This window comes from Zalophus californianus, chromosome 16, assembly GCF_009762305.2.
Source record: "Zalophus californianus isolate mZalCal1 chromosome 16, mZalCal1.pri.v2, whole genome shotgun sequence".
NCBI lineage: Eukaryota > Metazoa > Chordata > Mammalia > Carnivora > Otariidae > Zalophus > Zalophus californianus.
The window spans coordinates 56,883,527-56,907,030 of record NC_045610.1 but is presented as its reverse complement, the minus strand read 5'-3'; the positions used below and the strand labels follow the sequence as shown (position 1 = coordinate 56,907,030).

General features: G+C 60.3%; 2 protein-coding genes across 5 annotated transcripts; one reads left to right on the top strand and one right to left on the bottom strand.

Moving 5' to 3' along the window:
• Positions 1-1,023: 1,023 nt before the first annotated feature.
• On the bottom strand, positions 1,024-9,387 carry TSEN54 (tRNA splicing endonuclease subunit 54). 2 transcript variants are annotated; one of them, XM_027568335.2, is made up of 11 exons: positions 8,418-9,387; positions 8,128-8,292; positions 7,962-8,025; positions 7,795-7,878; positions 7,360-7,413; positions 6,298-6,350; positions 4,410-4,511; positions 3,551-4,194; positions 2,572-2,632; positions 2,106-2,222; positions 1,024-1,590 (listed from the first exon to the last, which is right to left on the bottom strand). In XM_027568335.2, the coding sequence occupies exons 1-11, from the start codon at positions 8,471-8,473 to the stop codon at positions 1,440-1,442; spliced, it is 1,551 nt and encodes a 516-aa protein (XP_027424136.1). In that variant the 5' UTR covers positions 8,474-9,387; the 3' UTR covers positions 1,024-1,439. The 2 variants fall into 2 exon arrangements, with proteins under 2 accessions (XP_027424136.1, XP_027424135.1); XM_027568334.2 differs by having other exon boundaries at positions 7,360-7,458; positions 8,418-9,384.
• Positions 9,388-9,535: 148 nt separating this feature from the next.
• On the top strand, positions 9,536-23,440 carry CASKIN2 (CASK interacting protein 2). 3 transcript variants are annotated; one of them, XM_027568332.2, is made up of 20 exons: positions 9,536-9,722; positions 10,907-11,409; positions 15,740-15,791; positions 16,322-16,419; positions 16,834-16,979; positions 17,086-17,181; positions 17,270-17,400; positions 17,590-17,698; positions 18,048-18,156; positions 18,392-18,486; positions 18,931-19,192; positions 19,315-19,433; positions 19,533-19,593; positions 19,672-19,763; positions 19,939-20,049; positions 20,128-20,229; positions 20,342-20,480; positions 20,645-22,129; positions 22,219-22,441; positions 22,846-23,440. In XM_027568332.2, the coding sequence occupies exons 2-20, from the start codon at positions 11,316-11,318 to the stop codon at positions 22,934-22,936; spliced, it is 3,615 nt and encodes a 1,204-aa protein (XP_027424133.1). In that variant the 5' UTR covers positions 9,536-9,722; positions 10,907-11,315; the 3' UTR covers positions 22,937-23,440. The 3 variants fall into 3 exon arrangements, with proteins under 3 accessions (XP_027424133.1, XP_027424132.1, XP_027424134.1); XM_027568331.2 differs by having other exon boundaries at positions 19,312-19,433; XM_027568333.2 differs by lacking the exons at positions 9,536-9,722; positions 10,907-11,409; positions 15,740-15,791; positions 16,322-16,419 and having other exon boundaries at positions 16,869-16,979; positions 17,090-17,181; positions 19,312-19,433.
• Positions 23,441-23,504: the final 64 nt, after the last annotated feature.

Sequence of the window (23,504 nt, the reverse complement as noted above, 5' to 3'; positions counted from 1 at the left end):
GAGCGCCGGACCCCATTGGCCCCGCCCCCGGGACTGGCCCCGCCCCTCCAGGGCTCTGAGCCGACGGGGCGGGAGCGCAGCGAGGACGCCCTTGGGGGGCGGGCGGCGGCCGCTCTCGGGCCAATCCTCGGCCCCCGGGAGCGCGGGGGCGGGACCGCGTCCGGCGTGAATATGCACGAGGCACTGCGGGCCCGCCCCCGGCCTCACCTGCGCGCACCTGGACTCAGGCCGACACGCCGCGCCCAGTGTCCTGCCGCGTCCGGGAGGAAATAGTCCCTGGGACGCACGGCATCCTGGGCCGCCTCCCAGGCCCGACCGCCGAGGGTAGCCGTCCCTCCCCCACGCCGGCCCGGAGCGGCTGAGGGAGGGACGTAGCCGAGCCTGCTCTTCCCGAGGACGCCCAACCCAATCAGAGCGGGTGACCCGCGGCAACTGGGCCCGGTTTCGGGACCCAAGAACGAGGTGGCCTGGGGACGGGGGCGTCGCCGCGAGGTGCCTCCCGTCGGGGCGGGCCCCAAGCCTGGACCCCGGCCCTCCGAGTCGCTGCGGAGGCAGGAAGGCCCCCAAGGCCCCGAAGGACAGCAACATTGACCAGAGTTTTTAGCACAACTGGGGAGAGAGTTGGAGCGACGAGAGGCGGGAGCGGAAGGGGCGCGGAAGCCAGGGATGCGAATGGCGCGCTCCACAGCACGACCCGAAGCCACTGGGGTTCGAGCCGCGCCGACGTGGCGCCTCTCTGCCGCCCTTCTATCCCGAAGCGGCTGCGTTCAAGGAAAGCCCGATGGAGCGCCAGCCTCCCTCCGCGGACTACCATTCAGAAAGCCAAGCTGATTAGGTCTGTGACTTCCCGTCCCGAGCGCAGGCCCTGAGAAAGGTGCGGGGTCGCGTTCTTGCCCTCCCGGGGAGACTTCTCTTTGCTCCCGCGCCAGAAAAAGCAGCGTTGTCTGCAGGCCGGCAGAACAGGGGTGAGGGCCTGGGGGCCAGGTCCACGGACATCGAGACTTGGGGCGGGGGGGGGGGGGGTAAGGAAGAGAAAGGAGGGCTTGAGGCTCAGGCTCGGGACTTGTCCACTATCTCCAGCCACAGCAGAAAAGCGATCTATTTTTTAATGGCTTTGGCTTTATCGTACGAAGCAGGCACCCTCTCGTTTAAAGGCACAGAGTCCTCTCCTGCCCCACCCCGCTGGGTCTCTGAAATCTAGTCCTGAGTTCCAAGGGGATCACTGCACGACAGCAATCTCAGGCCTGGGACTATGGAAGCCAGGTGGGGGGGGCATGGCTTCGTTCTCCTGCAAGCATCAGACACCCAGGGCCAAGGCCCAGACTAGCCCCTGAAGCTACAGGTCAGGGTCTGGGTATAGGAGGCAGCTGAGATGGTCCCTGAGAGTAGACAGTCCAGGTCCCCCAGAGCAGGTCCCATGCCCTGCCAGAGCAGGGTGATTAGTGTTCCAGATCCCTGGGCAGCGTGAAGTCCCTGAAGCTGTAGAAGGAGATGTCTCCATGATCCACCAGGGCAAAGATCAGAGGAACATCCCCACTCTGGTAGGATAACCGCTTGAGGGTACAGAGGTCTGGAACTGGTTCATCAAATCTGCAGGGATAAAGTTAGACTGAGACGCGGACATAGGCCACCCATAAGCTCTGAGCCCCCAGCCCTCTCAGGCTACCAGAAAGGGAAATCATAAGACAGGAGTTGAGGGTGCAAGAAGTCTGGCCTCTGGACTCTCCTATCTGCAAACTGCGTGGCTCTGGTAAGTTCTCCAAGAGTAACCCAGAGCCTCGGTTGGGTACAGGGGCTAGGAAGAGTGAGTTTCTCACCACTTTTAGCCTGTGAATCCCTCTGATTCACATCCCTTCTGCTGGGTGAGCCCTGCAGTAAATTGGCACAGGAGAGACTACCAAAGATGCCAGGAACGAGGGCTCAGGACTTGGGAAGCTCTGGTTCCTATAGTTCTGACTGGCTGTGTGGCCCTGAGTCAGTCACAGCTCTCTGGACCTCTGATTCCTCTCAGATTGGCAAACTGGCCAGGGGCACAGAGGGGAGGTCCACCTGGTTTACAAGAGAAGTGGCAGCAGCCTGGGGGTAAGTGCTCACTGGTCTCATACCCACTAATGCACATCCGGGCGTAGGGCTTGCCAGGGTTATTCTTTCGGAATGTGGCCACGGCATCAGCCTGGTAAATGTCAAAGCTGATCTCCAAACCCCCAGACTTCTCCAGCAGCCTGAGGACAGAGTGAGAAACCTTAAGAAACAGGGACTGCCCTCCTCCTCCTTTCCATGCCATGCTTTCCCTCCCGCAAATCCAAAGCAGCCTCATCCAGGGGAAATGAGGTCCTGCTGTGAGGTGCCACTTGGGCAGGGGAAGGTTCAGATGCCTATCTCAGAACCCTCGGGCTAAATCCACCTCTTCCCTTTCACCCCTCCCTCTACCCTAGACACACACGAATATCAGCCAGGCCAAGGGGGCCCTGGAATGATCCCCCAGCTCATGTCCAACTGAGTCAAGTCCCAGCTGCCAACTCCTGCTGGCAGTCAGGGTACTCTGGAGACAGGCACTACCTGGAGACTCACCGGGCACCTCCATCAGCAAGGTGTGTGGTCTGCAGCACAGAGATATGCTGAAGGGCTGTGGCTGCAAGGACAGTGAAAATAAGGTATTGGGAGGGAAGTCACCATCTACAGACTCCTCTGAAGTTTCTGATTCTGCCATCTAGTTTAGTGTTGCCAGACTTAACAGATTAAAAAAAAATAAAATTGTCGGCATGTCCCATGCAATATTTGGAATATACTTATACTAAAAAAAAAAAAATTAGCTGGGTGCCTGGGTGGCTCAGTCGTTAAGCGTCTGTCTTCGGCTCGGGTCATGATCCCAGGGTCCTGGGATCGAGTCCCACATCGGGCTCCCTGCTCGGCGGGAAGCCTGCTTCTCCCTCTCCCACTCCCCCTGCTTGTGTTCCTGCTCTTGCTATGTCTCTCTCTGTCAAATAAATAAATAAAATCTTTAAAAAAAAAATTAGCTGATTATCTGAACTTCAAATTGAACTCGTCTGGCAACCTTAGTCTAGTTACTTAGAATCTCCCACGTTCTCCTAAGGACTGTAAAGAATTCTGAATCTCTTAATACTGTTCTTGCCCTGTTGGTTCCCTATTCCTAAACATGCAGGGCATACACAGTAAGCCTTCCTTTTATTTGGCCACAATGGTGCCTCCTTGCTCCCCTCACAGAGTTGGGAGAACAGGGATCACAGCTAGTTGGTGGCAGAGCCATCCACATGCATCTTGTTTATTATTTTAAGGATATAGTTGTAGTTTCATTCCCCCTTGCCTCTTCCCGGACACAGACTTGCCGTTTCCAAACCTTCCCACATGGGTCCCTTTGCTGCTTTCCAGGAGAACAGACTGTCCTTGTGGGTTCCACTCCACCGGACAGCTCTCTCCATCCCATCTTTCTTAAGCCTCAATTAGCCATGGCCAATCCATGTCCCTTTCAAGGTCTTATGATGACTCAGCTGCCGGGGGCCTGTGGGGCTTTGGCAGAGTGAGGGGCTACCTGGGGAGTCTGCCTGGCCAGGACTCAGCAAGGGTCTGACAGGCTGGTCCCACAGGTGCGGGGGGCGGCTCTGGCTCTTCTGCAGGTGCCTCCTCTGCAGCAGCTCCTTGTACTCCTGCCAGCTGGAGCAGCACCGCACCTCGGGATCCGAGTTTACATCCTCCCGGAAGCGCTGCGCTTCTGCTCGTTGCTCCCGTTCCCGCCTGGAAAGCTTCTCCTTCCTTTGGTTCAGCTTCTGGCACCAGGATTCAGCATCTGTCTCCCGCCCAGCGACATTGGCCGGGAGCAGCTCTGGGGCTGGGGCAAGCAGAAGGGTGTGGCGGCTATCTGAAGCCATGTTGGGGAAGGAGATCTGTTCAAAGTTCCAGCGTGGCTTACAAACCCCCTTGACCCCGTTCTCTACTTTGCCACTCTCCTGGCTGCACCCCACCCCCTTGTCAGCCAGGTCAGGCCAGGGCTCCAGGGATCCCAGAAGCTGAGATGGGCCCACTGGGCCCTTTACAGGGCTTGACTCCTGAGGTTTCTCCTCTACGCATCGGCTGTCCTCGTCGCAAGGAGGTGGGCTGGAGGTTGTCAGGCTCTCAGGTGTCTCATTCACCCCCTGTGGGGGATTCTCCAGGGCCTTGGCCTTCTTATTAATGGACCTGAGGGACGTGGGGAGGAAATTCAGCACGCCTGCTCCTGATATCTGAGATGCACACGTCCCACACATATCCTACTGCCTCCAGGATCCTACAAGGGAGCCACCCAAGCCCAGCTCTTAAGCCAATGCATTCTCCAAGGTCCCCCAAATGAGCACTCCCTTAACAGCTCTGCTCCCCAGAACTCCCTGGGGAGGTGGCCATGTGGGGAGCATTACCGAGAGCTGGAGCTCCTCCTCTTCCTCTTGCCATTCTGATCCTCTAAGCACTGGGCACTGCCATCCAAGTTCAGCTGTCTCTCATAAGGGGACAGGATGGAGCTGTGGGGTGAGAACTGGGTGGGCAACAGATCCACTTCCTCAGCCTGGAGTTCCCAGTGGAATTTGTGAGGAACTAGTCCAGAAGACAAGTCAGTGGACCAGGGTCAAAGCCAAACCCAAAGGCTAAGTCCCTGGGCAGACCTGCAAGCAGGGTAAATGGGGACAACCACAAGGGCCTGCCCATGTGTCTTTGCCCAGGCCTCTGGGTCTCACCAATGGCCCCTTTGAACAGAGACCTACTGGAACCGCGGCTCCTGCAGAGCCAGCAATAAATGATTAATCACTAGTGAGAAAAATCAAGAGACCAGAAAACTTGGAAAATACAGAAAAATAAAAATACGCATAAACATCTTTGGTTCTTATAAACACACATCCTGTCTCCATATGTTTTTTTTTCTATCAGAAATACATTGTACTGGGTGCCTGAGTGGCTCAGTCAGTTAAGCATCTGCCTTCAGTTCAGGTCGTCATCTTGGGGTCCTGAGATCAAGCCCCACATCTGAAGTCCCTGCTCAGCAGGGAGTCTGCTTCTCCCTCTCTCTCTCTGCACCCCCACCCCCGGCTCCTGTACTTGCCCACTCTCTCTCTCTCAAATAAAATCTTTAAAAAAAAAACCTTATACTAACATACCACTGTTTAATCTCTTACTCTCAATAACAAACTATGGACATAGCCCCTTCTGACTATAGCATTCTTCCCTACCATAATGTTCTTATGGTGCTAAGGCTACACCGTCCAGATGGTACCCACTAGACACAAGGGATAATTTAGGTTAAATTTAAATCCATTAAAATTACATGTGCTGCCGAAGCAAGCACTAAATCCATTAAAATTAAACAAAAATTCAGTCCCACAGTTGTACAAGCCACATATATTGGACAGCAGAGATCTGGAAAACTTTTATCACTGCAGAAAGTTCTACAGGACAGCTTCTCTAAGGGACAAACTCAATTTTGTGTCACCATGCCTTCCCCATTGAACTCACAGGATGTTTCCAAGTCCACCAATTTTGCAAAGTGATAATGTTTTGGGTAAGCTGCCCACTAAATGCAAGTTCTGTGGGGGCAATGATTTTGCTGAAATTCCTCAGCAACGAGCACAGGGCCTGGCACCCAGTAAGGAATCAAAATATTGTCGAATGAATGAACATTCTCACAGGTGAACTTACACACACACCTGTGCCTATTTCCTTGGGGTATATTCCAGTTTTAGGAACTAAATGGCATACCTGTTCTAGAGCTTTCGTGACATACTGTGAAACAGTAAAGAGTATACCAGTTTCCATCCTTGGGCCCATGCGATGGTCTCTGTGGCTCTTAGCAATGCCAGGCTACTAAGGTGATCATGTTTAGAGGCCCCAGAAGGAAAGAACATATGACATAGCCAAAGGAATGTGAAACCCTACTCAACTGTTAATTCCTCACTTGGCCCTTCATTCATGTATGCACTAGATAAATCTGCTTACACACCCAATGAGGCACTGTTTTGGTATTCCAGCCAAATGCCAGTGCACTGTTGCGAGCTGTAAGTGCTCAAATGTTATCTGCGGAGTGAACAGGCTGAAGATGGGGCTCAATTTGACAACCCAGGATAAGCTGAAATGACCCAGACTTGTCCCAATGTGCCTCTCAATAGAGCACTTCCAACAGAGGCCCCCAGCCCATGTCCAGGGAGCTGCAGCTCCAGCCAAGGATTCCAGGTCAAGAGAGGCCATTTTCCACTTTGGGGCTACTCTACCAGGTCCCGGGACTGGAACAAACAGGAGGGAAATGGGATCGGGATTTACCTTGGTTGGAATCGTCGAACCACGTAGCCCAGTCTCTTCAGGTGGCTGAATGCCTCAAAGAGAAAAAATAAAGATCAGAGGTCCACTTTTGAAAACACCAAATAGTTCCTCCAAACAGGAGCCACTCCCCATGCCCCCTCCTCTGCTCCTCCTGCACACCCCAAACCCAGACCCTGGGATTGGTTGGACCATACTCCATTATAAACACCCTCCCCAAACTAAGGTCTCAGTCTCTGAATTCCTGTCTCTTGCTTACCTTACTCTAGGCACAAATGACATTTAGCAACTTCTTGATTTAAATGCAAAATCCCAAAAAAGCTGACAGCTGATGAATCAGGAAAAGAACTACATGCTAGAATGTTATGATACCAAAGCTGTCCGGAGCGAAGCTCCTGACCACAGTGTGAACAAGGAAGTGGCAAAAGGTGGTAGACAGCACACCCCCATCCTGCCACTCCACCCTACACCTCCACAGACGGGGATAGGGTAGGACTGGTCTTTGGTAAAGATCCTCGTGTTCTAATATCCATATCAGAGAGATATACGCAGGAATGACCCCACCCTGCTTGATCTCTCAGCAGCCTTCAACATAGCCAATCATTTTTTCCTTCTTTTGGCTTCTGTGATACCACCTCTCCTAGTTTTTCTCCTACGTTGTCAGACACTCCTCGGTCTGTTTCTGGTTCCTCATCGTCCCCCTGACCTCCTCACACTGGAATGCTCCAGGTCTCAGACCCAGCCCTCTATTCTGGCCACATTCCCATATAGCCCTGTGGTTTTAAATACCATCCACGCGTTCATGATGTCCACATTTATGTCTCTAGCCTTGTGCCCCTCCCCTGCTTTGTCTTCTTCCCAGGCCTCAGTTCTGTGAAGTCAGTCATTCAGTGACTTGTTCACTTCCTCCCAAATGCCACCACTAGGATGCAGGCACCACGAGGGAAGAGCCCTTGGCTGTCTTGTAGTCCCAGCACATAGCTCTGTGTCTAGCACCTCATGGGTACTTATAAATCCTGACTCAGTGGATGGGTGGTCCCTCCCCTGGGAGAGGGTGGCAGATACCTGGTACTGCAGAAAAGTCATAGTGTCCTCAGTCAGCAGTAGCTGGTAGGCCTCCTGAATAGACAGTGGCAGATCTTGGTGGAAAAGCTGGATGGAGCCCTGGAAGTGGGGCCAACAGCTCAGCTTGTGGACCCTTCTGCAGTGGCTCAACCAATGGGGCAACATCCAGGCGGTGATACACGGGCGCCCTTCCCTCCCCCTCTCCCCCGCCCCCAGCGTCACAGCAAGAATGTGGCCAACCAGGAAAGGAGGGCACCACCACTAATTTAGAGGGGAATCCCCGCTCTCTGCATGGTATTCTTGTCTCCGGTTCTAGAATTAGGGTTACAAGCTTCTTGAGTCCTCAGTTGTGCAGATACTTTTACTCTTAATAAAAACATGTCCTTTCGGTTCCTTGCTCCCAACCCTTCCTCACCCTCCGGGGGACCCACTCACACACTCCAGCAGATATAAGGCCTCTTCGGGGTGAAGTCGCTGCCGGCCCTGCTCTGAGAAGCCCATGGTCTGCCAGAATTTACCCTGTGTAGAACCCGGAGCAAATGTCACAAAGGAGCCAGGAAGGCAGAGAAGGCGGATCCCTCTCCCCGAGCCCCGCCTCTCACCGCGGGAGACTTCAGTTCCACGAAGCCCGCTTCTGGCCTCCACTCGGCAGCCACCAAACTGCCCCTGCCGAAGAGTGGGGAGGGGGTCCGTCTGAGTCCCCCAGTGAAGTCGACGGGGTCCGGCCGTCCCGCCTGCCCCGGCCCCGCCCCGGCCCGCCCCCCTCACAGGCGCTCCACGCGCTCCTCCGCCAGCAGCTGCCAGAGCTCCTCGCGGCACACGCGCAGCCGCTCGGCCTGGGCCGCCGAGCCGTCGGGGAGGAAGTCCTTGGGCCCATGCGAGCGCTGAGGCAGCTTCTGGGACCGCGAGCGGGCAGCGAAGAGCTCCCGGGCACTGGAGAAGGAAGAGACGCGGGGTCAGCGCGGCGCACTCGGAGCCGCGCGGCCGCGTCCGGGATTCCCGTCCCCTTCCCCCGCGCCCTCTCCGCGTGCGCGGCGCCTCCGCGAGCCGGACCGCACCAGAGCACGCGCCCGGCGGGAACCTCCACAGCAGCAGGGTCGAGCTCAGGCTCCATCGGGCCGCCGTCTGCGGCTGCGCGCGCACCGCCCCCGACCCGCCCACCGCCGGAACTCCGCGCGGCCCTAAAGCCCTCAGATCCGCCCTCCGCTCCACCAGCCTCCCGCTCGACCAACCGGCTTTCCACCTTCCTGGCTGTCCTAGAGCCTGCCAACAGACTTATGCCTCGATTCCGGGGGCAGAGATTGCAGGTTTCTGGATTTATAGGAGCTCCCGTCTCCTCCCCAGCCCTCCCCTGGGCTCCTCTCTAGTAAAAATTGAGGAACACGGCGTCTGAGAGTGTAGGATGGACAGTCAAATGCGTGACCCTCCCCTCCGCAGCCCTGGGCCGCTTAGTCTCCGCCACTTAGGCTGGACAAAGAAGAAAGAGGGAGGGTTTAGAGAAGGGAGAGTAGTAGGTTCCCGCACTCCAGCCTCGCAGACTGGCCACCGGGGGCTGTCAGATGCGGTCTGGGTAGGTTCGGAGTTCCTTCTGGGTCCTCCGTTGGGTCCCTTCCGAGGGGCTCGGAAGACGGGTTTCGAGGGGTGGGGGCGGGAGGAGCTGTCCGGCCCACGATGGTGCTGAAGCGCCACTCCAGCCTGTCATTAGCACCCCCTCGAGGCTGGGGTCCCCGCCGCTGCCACCGTGGGCCTCTCCGACATGGTCCGCTAGGTGGCACCATTGCTCCAACCAGCGGCTGTGAGTCGGTGACTCTGGTCGCGGGCGGAGGTCAACGTGGGAATCCCTGGAGGGGCGAGGGGCGAAAAGGAAGGGGGGCTTCCCAAGTGGGGTCCCCAGGTCTCGGTTTCCAGACCCCTTCACATCACGTCTTCTCTCCCACTCAGTCATAAACGGGGCATCTCGCCGTTGGGTTTGAACTCTAGAACCCCAGGTCGCGGCGGCTCCACAACCGGGTTGCAGGGCGCGCACTCTGGCCCCTACCGCGCCGCTTCACCTGGGCGCATGCGCTGACCCGGCCAGCGTGCCCGGTCCGGACGAAAGCGGTGGGGGCGGGGTCTGGTACGGATGGGGGCGGGGCCGCAGGCGCTGACTGACATTCCGACTGCGCGGCCGGGACGGTCCCTCCGCTCCCGATCCGGCGGGAGGGAGGGGGGAGGGGCGGGATTTCCTGCGGGAGGCGCCGAGCCGGTCTTGGAAAAGGAGGAGAAGGAGGAGAAAGGGGCTAAGGGGGTCAGTTGGAGCCACCGTCCAGAGTGCCAGGGACCGAGCAGGGCCAGCCAGACCCCCGGCGGGGCAGCTGGGAGAGGTGAGACTGCGGGGCCTGCGCGGGGGGTTAGCACCTTTGAGGGCGGGCACAAACTAACTTTTCTTTCGGGATCGGCGGGCGCCTTCGTCTCTCTGCTCCTTCCGTCTTCCTCGCGCCTCTGTTCCGTCCTCCCGCATCAGTCCCTCCGGCGCTTGGCTCTCCCGGTCGCTCCCGCCGCTTTGTTCCCCGGGTCGGCTGGGTTGGGCTGGGTTGGGCTGGGTTGGGGGATTGCGCGGCGCTGGACGGGCATTCCGGGGGGCGGGGGAGCCAGCCCGACCCCAAGCATTACGAGGGGCGTCCTCCTCCTGTGTCGGCTGCGGGCAAGAGCAGGAGTGCCCTCTGGGTTGGGCTTGGGACGTTCTAGGAGTAAGGAGACCCCAGCTAGGGCCCCAGGCCTGCACGGGTCTCATGCCACAGGGCTTGGGCAACAAATTCCTGGCCACTGGGAACTGACGTAAGCTTTTCTGCAGCGAAGTCGGGGCCCGGGCCTCGGGTTCAGGCTTGGGGGGCCAGGCAGCCCCATCTGCCAGCGTGCCCCAGCTCTTGTCTCTGTTCTCTGCCCAGCTGCTTCCCCATCCCGCACAAGGGGTGAGGATGGGTCAGCAACAGGTGCGGTAAAGCCTCCCTGTCCAGCAGTCAGACCCCCGCCAGAAATGGGGAGCTATAAGCTCCCCACTCCACCCTCTGAATTTGTAAAGAGCCTGGGGCTAGGGCATCTAGCTATTACAGTAAAGCTTAGATTGGGAGGAGTCTAGGGGCAGGCACCTTCCACAGGGAGTGACCCTTGCCTGTCTGCCTGGGCCTGGCCCTTCCAGGCCCCACCTCCTGGCCCACCAGTTGTCTGTGGGTGTCAGAGCCGCAGGCTGTGGAGAACAGGCTGCGGGCCCAGCCTGCCCCAGTGTGTCGTGCTGCCAGGGCCCCTCCTGCCCCAGGTTGAGGTGCTGCCAGGTGCCCTGGGGCCTCAGTGACTCAGCCCAGAAAGTCACTGCCTCCCCCCAAATACTCCTCTCATGCCTGGCAGCTGTCTTCCTGCTCTGAGTGGCTTGGCCCTTCCTTGACTCAGAAGGGCAGCTAGGGTGGTTTCGGGGCTCCCTGGAAGCCCTGTCCTACCCTTCTGAGCCCTGCTTCTGGGACCCTTGCCGGCCTGGCCCCGCCTTCAGCAGAAGCACTGCACCTTTTTCCAGACCCCTGAGACGTGTCCACTGCTGCTTCCTGAGGCCGGAGGGAATGCTGACTGCGCTCTGGGTGGGCACTGGTGCTCCTGAGCCACGCTGGGAAGATTGGCGTGCCCAGTCCCAGCCCATCCCTGGGCCGTCCGACGCGGCAAGCAGATATCTGTCCAGGTTTCCACGCGGCCTCCACCCCCCCAGAGATCGGTGTTCCTGCTTGTGGTGGCTGCTCATGAAACACTTTGAGGGAGTACCCGTCAGTGCCTAACAAGAAGCCCACTGCTTGGGACACCAGACACGCTCCCCCAGGACGCCTGGCCCTCCAAAGGGCCAAGGCATGGCACCCTGACGCCTTGGCTTAGACCTAAAGTTTTCCTGCCTCTGCCCTGGACTCCTGATCCCAGAGCCCAGCCCAGGGACCGGAATGGGTCGTGAACAGGACCTGATCCTTGCCGTCAAGAACGGAGATGTGACTGGTGTGCAGAAACTGGTGGCCAAGGTCAAGGCCGCAAAGACAAGTGAGTGCTTTGGTGGGGTGACTGTCTAGCTGAGACCCTGCCCTGAGTGCTCAGGCTACAGAGAGAGGCTTGGGGGTCACTGTGATCTGGGGACTTGGGGTGGGAGGACTGTCCTGTAAGGAATGCCTCTGTGGGAGAGCCACAGAGGAAGTTGGGTCACCCCTTGCTGTGTATCCTTAGGCAAATCACTTAGCCTCTCTGGGCCTCAGTTTCCTCACCTGTAAAATGAATGGGTTGAAATACATTCATTCGAGTTTTTTTTGAGTGCCTACTGTGTGCCAGGCTTTGTTCCAGGCACCAGGCCATTATGCGGCAGCAGTGAATAAAACAGACCGAAATTCCTGCTCTCGTGGAGTTGCCTTTAGCAGGTGGTTTTTCTGATGTATTCTCTGGAGGCAGGAAATTTCTGGCGGTGGGGTTGGGAAAGACTGAATAGCTAGAGTTTCAACCCCATCCCCCAATTCAACAACAGCAAATCTGCATTTATGGCAGCTTAATGGGGATACCCATAAGATAACTTTTATTTTTTTAAAGATTTTATTTATTTATTTGACAGAGACACAGCTAGAGAGGGAACACAAGTGGGGCGGGGGGTGTGGGGGGGGCGAGGGAGAAGCAGGCTTCCCACTGAGCAGGGAGCCCGATGTGGGGCTCTATCCCGGGACCCTGGGATCGTGACCTCAGCTGAAGGCAGTTGCTTAACTGACTGAGCCACCCAGGTGCCCCCATAGGATAGCTTAAAAAAAAAAAAAAAAAGCGCTCTGCTGCTTAAAGCAAAGTTCATCACTGTCTCAGCGTTGCTAAAGCCCCTTCCCCTTGACTTACCTACCTGTGTCCCCTGGGGGTGTGTGGCCAAAGCTAACTTTCTAGAGGTTTCTCCAAAGCCCAGGTCTCCAGTCTTGACAGGGTTGTGGGGGCTCCATGCATGGGTAGCCACACCTGAACCCCGTCTCTTGGGTACCTCTGTGGTGAGATCCCCCCGACCTCTGGGCTTCAAGGCGAGTTCTCTGAGCTGTCCCAGAAGGACACTGTACTTGTCCCCTGAGTTTCTAGACAAGCAGGGGCAGGAGGTAGCTCCTGCCACCAGACTGGGGCTGGGGGAGGGAGGGTTCCCTCAGAGTGCTGGAGCTCTAGCCTCAAGACACACCTTGGCCCTGTGCACAGGAAGGGGCCCCCAGACTACATGAAGACATTTAATTATCCTCCCCCACACCTGGGAGTTTGGGGTCCCAGAAGGACGGATTTGAAGGACCTGGGAATTGTGTACATGTGTGTGCACCCACTTGCACACCGGGGCAGGAGATCTAGGGTATGGGGAGATGGAGCTTGGCTGGGGGGAGGGGGGAGGACAGGTGGTATGGTCTCTGTGCCCTGGGGAAGTGGATCCTGGGTGAGCACAATGGAAGGAAGGTGCCAAAGAGGTCCTGGGAGGGCCCTGGAGGCCCAAGAGTGGGAGCCACTCCCCCTCCTCCCCTCACCTCTGTGTTGTTTTTGGCGACCTGCCCAGTAGGGCCTTGGTTGAGCTGCTGCTGGCCTCACAGCTCTGGGGCCTCAAAATGAGGCCCTCAGGAGGGCTAGCGGGTGGGATCTGGAGGCTGGTGGCGGGAACCTCACAGGCAGGCTCCTAGGCTCTGGAAGGTGCCCTGTGCCCCGGGGGAAATGCCTGTGGGGGAAGAGATCCCTTCCCTCAGCCCCAAAGAGGACTTGTACATGGTGTGGGCATGGGCACAGAGTGACAGGGTCCTGGGACTCCTTATGAAGCCCCGGCACGGAGCCTCCCCTCCCAGTCCTCTGAGAAGCTGGGAAGGCTGGTGTAAAATGGAGATCACAAGGTGATGTTTGCAGATCCTATGGTTGATGAAATTTTCTAAGCCCTCGATTCCCTGTGAGATGGGTATTTCAGTATCTACTTTACAGATAATTGACACTCAGAGAGGATTAGCGAGTTGCCCAAGGTCACACAGCCATTATTTGGTGGGTCAGAATCAAGTTCCTGTCCTCTCCCCTCTGCTCCTGCACATGGCTGCCCATCAGAATTACCTAGCGATTGTTCTGAAAATGCAGATTCCCTGTTCTCCTTCAGAATTAGAATCGTCACAGAGATCTTGAGACCCTGTGAGTCAGAAAGTTCTCCAGGTGACTCTAAAGCAGGGCTCAGAAGGGAAGCTGGGAACGCCTGCTCCATATCACAGAAGGGCAAAGGAAACTGATGGAAAGGGAGGTGTCAGGGGCTCCCCTTTTTCCTTCTGGTTGGCCAAAGAGAGATGCTCCCTCAGCCCCCTCCATTTGCTCTCTGGTTACTGGGGGGTCGGCATTCCCTGCCCACCCCGGGCCTCTTGAGGGAGCAGGCGGCTGGGAAGAGAAGGGTGCCGTTACCCTGGCCTTGCTGCCGCCGTCCCTCCCTCCCCAGCTCCCTTTTCTGAGCTGTCTCCTTCTCTGGCCAGAGGAAATGGAGTGGGCTGAGGGTGGCCCAGTGAGCTCACATCCTCTGCCTGAGCCTAAACCAGGAGCGACCCTTCCACCCCCAGAGCCAGGCCGGGAAGAAGGCTGCGCTGCAGGGGAAGTGGCTAGGGCCACTGCCAGGAGCCAGGAGCCTCCGCCTTCCAGCCAAGGTCCCTAGCCCAGGCACTGGGAGCCTCTCTCCCCCACCGCCTTTCCGGCCATTGTTCTGGAAAGAACAGAGCCACCCAGCCCGGCCCTGCCCCTGTTCCTGTCTGTCCCTCCGGTCGCATTGTGCTGTCACTCCCCGGAGGGACTGTGTCTCACCGCTGAGCTGCCCCATCCCGGGCTGGCCAGGCCTGGCGGCAGGCGGAGGGACTTTCTCCTTCCTGCTGACCTCGCCGTCCTCTGTGAGGCTCACGGAGGTACCATGGCTGCCCAAGGTCGCGCAGCCAGTACGGGGGAGAATTTGACCCACACACTTCCCGCTCCTAAAACCCCTCTCCTTCCTGTTGCCCTGACTGGCTGTGTGTGACAAGGACTTTCCGAGGGGGCTAGAGGAAGGCTGGGAGGCCTCTGCTCCTTGCCGGCGGCCCGCACCTCCTCACTGCTTCCATCACTGCCCAGCTCTGTATTTACCTTTTCTGCAGCGTATATAGTGTAATTCGGCTCAGTCCTAAAGGTGGCTGTCCCCTCTCTCCCCAACCCATGCGCCTCACTCCCAAGCTGATCCCTCCCTGTTGGAATGAGGCCCTGTCTTGCTGGGGTGTTCAGGGGCCCACCAGGGCCTGGAGGGCAGGCCTGGACCAGCGTGCTTGGCACCCTGCCCAGCCTGGGTTGAGCCAGGCCTCCTCCTTCCCAGCAGGGGTGGGTTCCAGCAGGAGGCAGGGGCCTGCCTGTGACAGACATTCCTTTTCCTCTCCCAACACTCATCAAGGACCACCCCCTCCCGTGCCCTGGCCGGACCACACCTGCCTGAATCCTGTCCACCTCCCTGACAGGGGAATGGACCAGCATCCTGCCCGGGTCCCTGGCTCCTCTGGCCGCCACCCAGCAGAGAGCCCTCTGCCTGGGGCGTGGACATCTCTGTTGGGAGCCTGTGGGTGCAGAATCAGCAGTTACTCCCCTGACAGGAGTTGCGGGGGGGGGGGGGACGGGCGGGGACTGTACCGGTTTCGCTGGGGGACAGCACGTGGACATAATGGCTAACGTGTAAGGAGCGCCGAAGGGCAATGGCCCCCATCTGCGGTGGGCCGACAAGGGTCAGGCATTATCCTCACAAGCCTGGTGAGCAGGTTCTGTGATTGGCCCATCTTACAGATGAGGACACTAAGCCTGACAGGCTAAGTGACTTGCTCAGGATCACACACCCCAGTGCAGGTCTATCCGATGCCACCTTCTTCACTGTTCACTCAGGGATGTCCCCGAGCTTGAGTCCAGCCCTGGCATCTGCCCTGCTACCCTCCAGCATCTAGTGCCCCTCTCCTCTCTCTTGCAGCCCCCTCGGCCCAATGGGACAATGAGACTCTCCTTGGCCTGCTCAGGCAGGAATGCTAACCATGCGCTCGTGGGCCTGTCCATTGAGGGCACGGCATGCCAGTTCCCCCCTTTCCCACCCCCTTTGGCTCTATAAACAAGCTGGGCTGGGGGCGCGGGGAAGCCAGGCTCCTGCTGCGGCGGCTCCCTGCACTGGGCGCTCTGGAGCTGATGGGCCAGTGGGCTCGCTGGGGAGCCATAGGGACACAGCCAAAGGGCCATGGGGCAGGTGCTTTCTTGCACACCAAGAGGTCAGCGGGATTGGGGAGCAGCATGGGGAGGGAGAACTGGTTAGGATGCAGGTAAGGGCAGATCATTCTAGAGTGTCCTGATGCCCTCTGCTCTGATCCCCCAGAGCTCCTCGGCTCCACGAAGAGACTCAATGTCAACTACCAGGATGCTGATGGGTGAGTGTGAGCCTGCATCCCTCGCGAGAGCTGTGGGGTGGGGGAGGGTTGAGGGGAAAGATCTGGGCCCTAGAGTCCCTTCCCCTCTTAAACTTGGCCCTTGAATTGTGTTCGCTGAAGCTCTTGTCTGTGCACACCCTCCTGCCTGTGGAGCTATCCTCGAGTGAGGGGAGGGAGTCCCAGTGCCTCTCGGAGGGGCCTCCTGGGTCAGATTCCTGCTAGGCCCCCTTTTCTCCCCAGAGGGCAGGAGCCTTCGGGCTCCTGCTCCCACGGCTCCCTCCCCTGGGCTGGCTGGGGGGGGGGGGAGGCCAGACAAACAGGCCTCTCAGCCCAGACACTGAGCCCTTTCATGCTGTAGGCCGGCAGCTCTGCGCTCCCACGGCAGGGCTGGCAGGGTGGGGGAGCGAGGGCACAGTGGGCAAGGAACTCAGCCCTGCCAGCCTCCGGGTTGAGTCTGGTGTGGAAGACTAGGATTTGGGGGGTGGGGGACAGCTCAGTTGACACCCCTCCCTTGTGTCCCACCACACCAGATTCTCTGCTCTCCATCATGCCGCCTTGGGGGGCAGCCTGGAGCTCATAGCCTTGCTGCTGGAGGCCCAGGCCACTGTTGACATCAAGGACAGCAATGGTGAGACCCCAGCGTGTCCCCCTCGCCACCCCCTGTGGTCCAAGTTTGCTCCTGCCGCATCCCAGCAATGCTAGTACATGTTGGCATAGTTTCTCTGGCTTGCAAACGCCTTACCTTTTTCATCTTCATGGCCTTCTGGGGGTGGTGGGTGGTTCTAATACCTCGTTATCCAGAGAAGGAAGCTCAGCTTACCTTCCTGTCCCGAGGTCCCACCAGGTCACCCGTGGTGCGCCAGGTGGGATTCCAACTTCAGCCCCATACAGCCGGACGTTTCCCTGACCGAACCAGCATCCCTTGCCTTGGGTCTGTCTCCGCCTCCAGCTGCAGGGGGGGGGAGCTCCGGACTCTGCTCAGTTCCCTCCCCGGACCCCACAGCATCCCAGGACCTCCTCAGACACCCCTGCCCCCCCGCAGGCATGCGCCCGCTGCACTACGCAGCCTGGCAGGGCCGGCTGGAGCCCGTGAGGTTGCTGCTGCGTGCTTCTGCGGCCGTCAACGCCGCCTCGCTGGATGGACAGATCCCGCTGCATCTTGCTGCCCAGTACGGGCACTATGAAGTGGTACGTGAGCCTGCCTGCCCGCGAGGGGTGCTGGAGCGGGGTGGGGGTGGGGGGAGCAGGGGGGACTGGCCGGGCCAGAGCCCTGACTCAGCTTCCTCCACCCCAGTCAGAAATGCTCCTCCAGCACCAGTCCAATCCCTGCCTAGTCAACAAGGCGAAGAAGACGCCCCTGGATCTGGCCTGCGAGTTTGGGCGGCTCAAGGTGAGGCCTGCGGCTCCTGGGGTATTAGGCCCTGGGCGGCTGTTGGGGTTCTCAGGAGGAAGCCCTACCTGGGTGCTGCTTGCCACAGGTGGCCCAGCTGCTGCTGAACAGTCACTTGTGTGTGGCGCTGCTGGAGGGTGAGGCCAAGGACCCCTGCGACCCCAACTACACCACGCCCCTGCACTTGGCTGCCAAGAATGGCCACAGAGAGGTCATCAGGTACCCACTGCCCCCCCCGCCCACTTCCTCATCCCCTTCCGCGGAATGGGTGATGGCCCCTCGGTGCCCTGCCCTGCGGGCCTCTTCTCCCTGGTTCTGGGTCGCTCTCCCAGCCCCTCGGCAATCTGCTTCCTGTCCTGCTCCCTACCACCCCTGTGACCTGCCCCCCCCACCCCCCCACGTCCACAGGCAGCTCCTTAGAGCTGGGATCGAGATCAACCGCCAGACCAAGACCGGCACGGCGCTCCATGAGGCTGCGCTGTATGGCAAGACGGAGGTGGTGCGGCTGCTCCTGGAGGTGGGTGTGGGCGCCCGGTCACCCCGTACACGGGTGTGGAGCCCCCACTGGGTGCCGTGTCCGAGACCAGCTGGGGAAGCACGGGAGGGGGTCTCCACCAACAACGTGGCGTTTGGGTGGGCCGCGGCCTTGTGGCTGGAGAGCAGACAGACGCGGTTCAAGGCCCGGTTCTGCCTTATACCAGCTCAATGACCTTGAGCTCATCCTCGATCCTATCTCTGAACTTCCATTTCTTCATCTGTAAAATCTGAAAATAGTAGGTACTGTTTACCTCCTGGGTAGCGGTGAGGCTTGGGGGAAATGGCAAGCAAAGCACTTCGTGCCTGCTCACACCGCACTGTGCACCCAGGGCGGGGTGGATGTGAACATCCGGAACACGTATAACCAGACAGCGCTGGACATCGTGAATCAGTTCACCACCTCCCAGGCCAGCCGAGAAATCAAGCAGCTCCTGCGGGGTGAGTGTGTGTGAGAGAAGACCCGGCCCAGGCTGGGAGTCCAGAGCCACTCCAGTGAGGACTGGGAAGTGAAGCAGGAACAGTGTCCCAGGAGCACGATGTCACACTGCCAAACCCAGGGATGGTCAGGGGACGGCTGCAACAGGAACCTGGGGGAGGGTTGTGAAGGGGACAGGTCGGGCGGGAAGATGCCCTAAGGACCCTCAGATGATGCCTGCCCTGCCTCTTCTCTCAGAGGCCTCGGGGATCCTGAAAGTCCGAGCACTCAAGGATTTCTGGAACCTCCACGATCCCACTGCTCTCAACATCCGGGCGGGGGATGTCATCACGGTGAGGACCCGGTGCAGGCATTCCTTTGCTAGCACCAGCGATTGCTGTCACTTAGACGGGCGCCTGCTCTGGATCAGGCTCAGTGCTAAGGTCTTTCTGTGCACTGTCTCATTGAATTCCTTCCCATCCAGGTAAGGTGGGTGCTGTTTAACTGTTTCCTTTCTGGAGAGGACAAAATTGAGTCTTAGAGAAATTAAAGTGGTTTGCCCGAGACCCCATAGCAAGCAGCAGCGTTGGGATTTGAACCCAGACTGACTCCGGGACTCTTGACACAGAGGATTGGGCTGGATGCTGGCAGGAAGTGCAGAGCTGTGGGTGCATTCGGCCATCAGCTTCTTGTGGGGAGAGGAGGAGCCGGCCTGTGGCTGTAGGGCTGGCTGCCTGCCCTTGCTTGGTGCAGGAAGTGATCACTGTCATCGGCCTCCAACGCCCCATCTGCCACAGGTGCTGGAGCAGCATCCCGACGGCCGCTGGAAGGGCCACATCCACGAGAGCCAGAGGGGCACGGACCGTGTGGGCTACTTCCCCCCAGGCATCGTGGAGGTGGTCAGCAAGCGGGTGGGCGTCCTTGCGCCTCGCCTCCCATCGGCCCCCACCCCCTTGCGCCCAGGCTTCTCCCGGACACCACAGCCCCCTGCTGAGGACCCCCTACACCCTTTGACCTGTGGCCAGCTCCCTCGGGTGGGCCTCAGCCCAGACAGCCCAGGTGCATCCTCCCAGAGGGCGGTGCTGGGCACCAGGGTGGGCGTCTGACCTCCGCAAGCTGCCAGTCAGCTGTTGGCAGGGCCAGCTGGGGCTCTAACCCCTTTGCCTGTGGCCCTGCAGCAGGTGACAGGAATAGTGTGGGCAGCGAGGGCAGCGTGGGCAGCATCCGCAGTGCCGGCAGCGGGCAGAGTTCCGAGGGCACCAACGGCCATGGCACTGGCCTTCTTATCGAGAACGCCCAGGTAGGAGGGAGGAGGAGAGAGGGGCGCTGGGACCAGGACAGGGCCCTCCATCCTGCTGTCAGCTCCCCACATGCTGAGTAGCCCCTTCCCTGTCTCTAGCCACTGCCTTCCCCCGGAGAGGACCAGGCGCTGCCAGGACTGCACCCCCCATCCCTGGCAGGTAGGAAGGGTGAATGGTACCTGGGTAGGCACCCCTCCAGCGTGGTCGCTCCTGATTCTACCCCTCTCCCTCCTGAAGACAACCTGAGCCACCGCCCTCTGGTCAACTACCGCTCTGGGGAACAGCTCTTCACGCAGGACGTGAGGCCTGAGCAGCTGCTGGAGGGGAAGGTGTGACCCCCCCCCCCGGCCCCACTGGGAAGCGGGCTATGGGCCCCAGGGGTGCGGTGGTATGAGATGGGCCCCTGCTCAGGCCAGGCGCCTAGGGGAGGCTGGGGCAGATACGGCCTCGGCTCCTCCTCAGTAGGCGTCGCTGTTAACGTCAGCCCCTGCCTCCGTACCGCAGGATGCTCAGGCCATTCACAACTGGCTGAGTGAGTTCCAGCTGGAAGGCTACACTGCCCACTTTCTGCAGGCCGGCTACGACGTGCCAACCATCAGCCGTATGACTCCCGAGGTAGGGGCCACGGCCGGAGGGCAGCGGAGGGCCTGGTGGGCGCCAGAGGGGGCCTGATGGCGCGAGTCTGTGTGGCAGGACCTGACGGCCATCGGCGTGACCAAGCCTGGGCACAGGAAGAAGATTGCCTCAGAGATTGCTCAGCTCAGCATCGCCGAGTGGCTGCCCAACTACATCCCGGTAAGCAGGTGGCCGGCACCGGCTACCCCCCTCAGCTGTGGCTGTGTGGGCCCTTCCTGGCTGGGGCACTGAGGCCGGCCCAGGAGCCAGTTCCCATGGGCTGCTTTTGCAGGCGGACCTGCGTGAGTGGCTGTGTGCGCTGGGCCTGCCGCAGTACCACAAGCAGCTGGTGAGCAGCGGTTACGACTCCATGGGGCTGGTGGCTGACCTCACCTGGGAGGAGCTGCAGGAGATCGGGGTCAACAAGCTCGGTGAGGACTGCCCTGGGGCCTCCTGGCCGGGCCCCCACATGCCTCCAAGGGGCTCTAAAACGTTTCAGGGTTCAAGCCCAGGGGGGAGAATAGGGTTCAGGAGGGACTGGGGTGGGCCTTTGCAGCCCCAGCTGACCCTGTGGGCTCTACCCATCCCGTCTCAGGTCATCAGAAGAAGCTTATGCTGGGAGTGAAGCGGCTGGCCGAGCTCCGGCGGGGCCTACTGCAGGGGGAGGCCCCAGTGGAAGGCGGCCGCCGGCTAGTCAGAGGCCCGGAGCTGATGGCTATCGAGGGGCTGGAGAATGGGGACGGTCCGGCTGCAGCAGGCCCACGCCTCCTCACCTTTCAGGGCAGCGAGCTAAGCCCAGAGCTACAGGCAGCCATGGCGGGGGGCGGCCCTGAGCCTCTCCCCCTGCCCCCTGCCCGCTCCCCCAGCCAGGAGAGCATTGGAGCACGCTCACGAGGGTCAGGTCATTCACAGGAACAGCCTGCCCCCCAGCCCAGTGGTGGAGACCCCGGCACCCCACAGGAGAGGAACCTTCCAGAGGGCACAGAGCGACCCCCTAAGCTTTGTTCCCCACTTCCTGGACAAGGGCCCCCCTCTTACGTGTTTATGTATCCCCAGGGCTCACCCTCCAGCCCAGCCCCAGGGCCACCTCCTGGCGCACCTCGTGCCTTCTCCTACTTGGCTGGTCCCCCTGCCACTCCTCCGGACCCGCCTCGGCCCAAGCGCCGGTCCCACAGCCTGAGCCGTCCCGGCCCTGCTGAGGGGGAAGCAGAGGGGGAGGCTGAAGGGCCGGTGGGCAGTGCCTTGGGCAGCTATGCCACCCTCACCCGGCGACCGGGACGCAGTGCCCTAGTACGGACCAGCCCTAGCCCGACCCCAGCTCGAGGGGCTCCCCGGAGCCAGTCCTTTGCCCTTCGTGCCCGACGCAAAGGCCCACCACCCCCACCCCCTAAACGCCTCAGCTCCGTCTCTGGCCCCACCACGGAGCCTCCTCCTGTAGATGGAAGCCCGGGGCCTAAGGAGGGGGCCTCTGTGCCCCGAAGGCGAACACTGAGTGAACCAACGGGCCCCTCGGAGCCCTCCGGCCCACCTGCCCCGGCTGGCCCCGCGTCGGACACAGAGGAGGAGGAACCAGGGCCAGAGGGGACACCCCCATCTCGGGGCAGCTCAGGAGAGGGGCTCCCATTTGCAGAGGAGGGGAACCTGACCATCAAACAGCGGCCGAAGCCAGCGGGCCCCCCACCCCGGGAGGCGCCTGTGCCCGCTGGCCTGGATTTCAACCTCACCGAGTCAGACACTGTCAAGCGGAGGCCCAAGTGCCGGGAGAGAGAGCCGCTGCAGACGGCACTTCTGGCCTTCGGAGTGGCCAGTGCTGTGCCCAGCCCCTCCGCCCCCCTGCCCTCGCAGACCCCCAGCGAGCCCTCCTCCTCAGCTGCTCCCAGCCCTCCCCGGCCTGACCCTAGCAGCCTTCCAACTCAGGGAGCTCCGGCCCCTCTTTCTCCCAGCCCCCCAGCCCAGCCCCCTGCGCCCCCCACGCTCCCCGGCCCTGGGCCTGCTCTGGAAAACAGTGCAGGCAGTCGGCGGCCTGGGGAGATGGAGCCCCCTGCTTCCCCTGCTGCCCTCATCAAGGTGCCGGGCGCAGGTACGAGGCAGGGCCCGCGGGAGGGGGCATCATCTGCAAGGGTTGCATCCAGCCTGTCGGAGTCACAGCCAACCTTTTTGCCTCTGCAGGAACGGCCCCCAAGCCTGTGTCTGTGGCCTGCACCCAGCTGGCATTTTCTGGCCCTAAGCTGGCTCCCCGGCTCGGCCCCCGCCCCGTGCCTCCTCCGAGGCCAGAGAGCACTGGGGCCGTGGGCTCTGGCCGGGCCCAGCAGAGGCTGGAACAGACCAGCTCATCCCTGGCAGCTGCGTTAAGGGCCGCAGAGAAGAGCATTGGCACTGAGGAGCGAGAGGGGTGAGGGGTGCTGGGTGCTGGGCCGGTGGGCGGGTGGGGAGGGAGAGGGCTGCAGTGGAGGAACAGCTCCTTCTAACTCCTCTTCCCCAGGGTCCTGGGCATGTTGGCGGGGGTGGGGGAGGGGGGCAGACAGATCCTTAGGTTGGGGTGACCCTCGTTGGAATGGGAGGAGCCCAGGCTCTGAAGTCACCCAGATCTGACTGGTGGGGAATCCTGGTAGCTGCCACTTAGAGGCATGTGAGCTTGAGCACATCACTTCCTCCTGAGCCCTAGTGCTCTCACGTAAGGGAGGCCGGGAGAAGTTAAGATGCATGAGTGCTGGGCACCGGCCAGGCATTCAGGCACAGCGCCTGGCCCACCCATGGCCCACTTTCCGATCTGACCCAGTCCTTGCCCCGCTGCAGCCCTCCTGGCACCTCCACCAAGCACATTCTGGATGACATCAGCACCATGTTTGACGCCCTGGCTGACCAGCTGGATGCCATGCTGGACTGAGAGCCTCTGGTGGCCTTCAGCAGCGCCCATCATGACCTACAGCGTCTGCAGCCTTTGCCCCCGTGCAGAAGCACACCTGCCCAAGCGCGGGCCGTCCTGCCACTCCAGGCCAGCGGCTGTCGGCGCTGCAGTGCTGGGGGGGCCGTCTCCACTGGAGGCTGAGGGGACTTGACAGAAGCCGACATCTCAGCAGAGCCCCCTCCCGGTGTGTAACCTGACCAGACAGCCCTGCCCCGTGGACAGGGACCCTGGCAAGAGCTCCCTCCCTGGGGAGAAAGAGGCGGCTTCTGGGGTGCTCCCTCTGCCCTCCCCCACCTCCAGGGGCTCCAGTCCCTGTGCTAAGGACCTCTTGACACCTGCCCTGCTGTCCGGGCAGGTGGAGGCTGGAGAAGGCTGTGTGTCTGACCAGGTCCGCACAGGTGTACATAGGACATGTAACTAAGCGGCCAGGGGCTTGCTCTCGGCGGTGGCCGAGCCCTGGCCCGCCCCTGCTTGCCCCGGCCCGCCCCTGCTCACCCCGGCCCGCCCCTGCTCGCCCCTGCTCCTGCCCTCAAGTGTGGCAAAACTG